General features: G+C 35.0%; 1 protein-coding gene across 1 annotated transcript; it reads left to right on the top strand.

The window, feature by feature from the left end:
* Positions 1-1,149, top strand: LOC25499471 (NDR1/HIN1-like protein 1). Its single transcript, XM_013594744.3, has one exon. The coding sequence runs from the start codon at positions 199-201 to the stop codon at positions 829-831; it is 633 nt and encodes a 210-aa protein (XP_013450198.1). The 5' UTR covers positions 1-198; the 3' UTR covers positions 832-1,149.
* The last annotated feature ends 204 nt before the right edge of the window (positions 1,150-1,353 follow it).

Below are 1,353 nucleotides of genomic sequence, written 5' to 3'. Positions count from 1 at the left end.
TTTCTAAATAAACTATAACACCTTGAAAGCGATAAACTTCCAACCCATTTTCCACCTTCTTAATTTTCCTAACAAAAACCACTCTCTAGCTACCATTTTTCACTCCTCTCTCAAATACTTCAAACCTCACTTTCTCCAAATTCCACTAAACAAAACCTTAACAACCTTAACCTCAACCTCAACATCAACCTCAAAACCATGTCGGTAAAAGAGTGCAACCACCACAAAGGAAAGAAACACAAACGCTTCAGAAAAATCTTCTGGGGAATCATAATCTTCCTCTTCATTGTCCTAGTAACAATCCTAATCATTTGGGCTGTCTTAAAACCTTCTAAACCTTCTTTCATTCTCCAAGATGTCACTGTTTACGCTTTCAACGCCACAGTTCCAAATTTCTTAACCTCAAATTTCCAAGTCACAGTTTCTTCACGTAATCCCAACGATAAAATTGGTATCTACTACGATCGTCTTGATTCTTACGTCACATACCGGAGCCAACAAATTACTTACAGAACCGCCATACCTCCGTCGTATCAGGGACACAAAGAGGTTGATGTTTGGTCTCCGTTTGTTTACGGAACAAACGTTCCGGTAGCTCCATATAACTCTGTTGCTCTTAGCCAAGACCAGGATAACGGTAACGTTCTTGTTGTCGTTAAATTTGATGGTAGGGTTAGGTGGAAGGTTGGTGCTTTTATTTCTGGTCATTACCATATTTTTGTTCGTTGTCCTGCTTTTATCACGTTTGGTCCAAGAAGTAACGGTATTAGCGTCGGTGATAGCGGCGCTGTTAAGTATCAGATTGTTCAACGGTGCACTGTCAGTGTTTGATAGTCAACGATGTTGAGTATATTGTGTTTCACTCCTTCCTCTATTCTTCTCTGCTTCTGGTATATTACTCTGTTTAGTAATAATGTTTCATTTTACACGTATTCTTATTTTCTACCACGGTATTTGAATTGTACATTTTGTTGTTGTTATTATTACATATAATTTATTGTTATAGAATAAAAATTCACTTGGAGCTATATGTGAAAAATTGATGGAGGAGATAGAGATGTGTAGAAAAAATTGTAATATGTACTGTAAGTTTGTAACACTGTCATTTGAGGTGAATCAATACATTAATAAAATAATTTTTTGTGTCAATTTGGATAGAAGATGTGTTGTTTTGCTTTATTCTTTACTTAAGAATATTCATGAATATAATGGATGATTCGTTTATTATTTACTTTTGGTTACTTTTTATTGGTTATGCTTACTTATGCATGTGTATATCCTTGTCTATATTCTTGGCCACCTGTAGTATATTATTGGATCAATAATGAAGAGTGTAGTATATAATTAATTTTC

This window comes from Medicago truncatula, chromosome 7, assembly GCF_003473485.1.
Source record: "Medicago truncatula cultivar Jemalong A17 chromosome 7, MtrunA17r5.0-ANR, whole genome shotgun sequence".
Classification (NCBI taxonomy): Eukaryota; Viridiplantae; Streptophyta; class Magnoliopsida; order Fabales; family Fabaceae; genus Medicago; species Medicago truncatula.
This window is presented reverse-complemented; position numbering and strand designations above follow the sequence as displayed.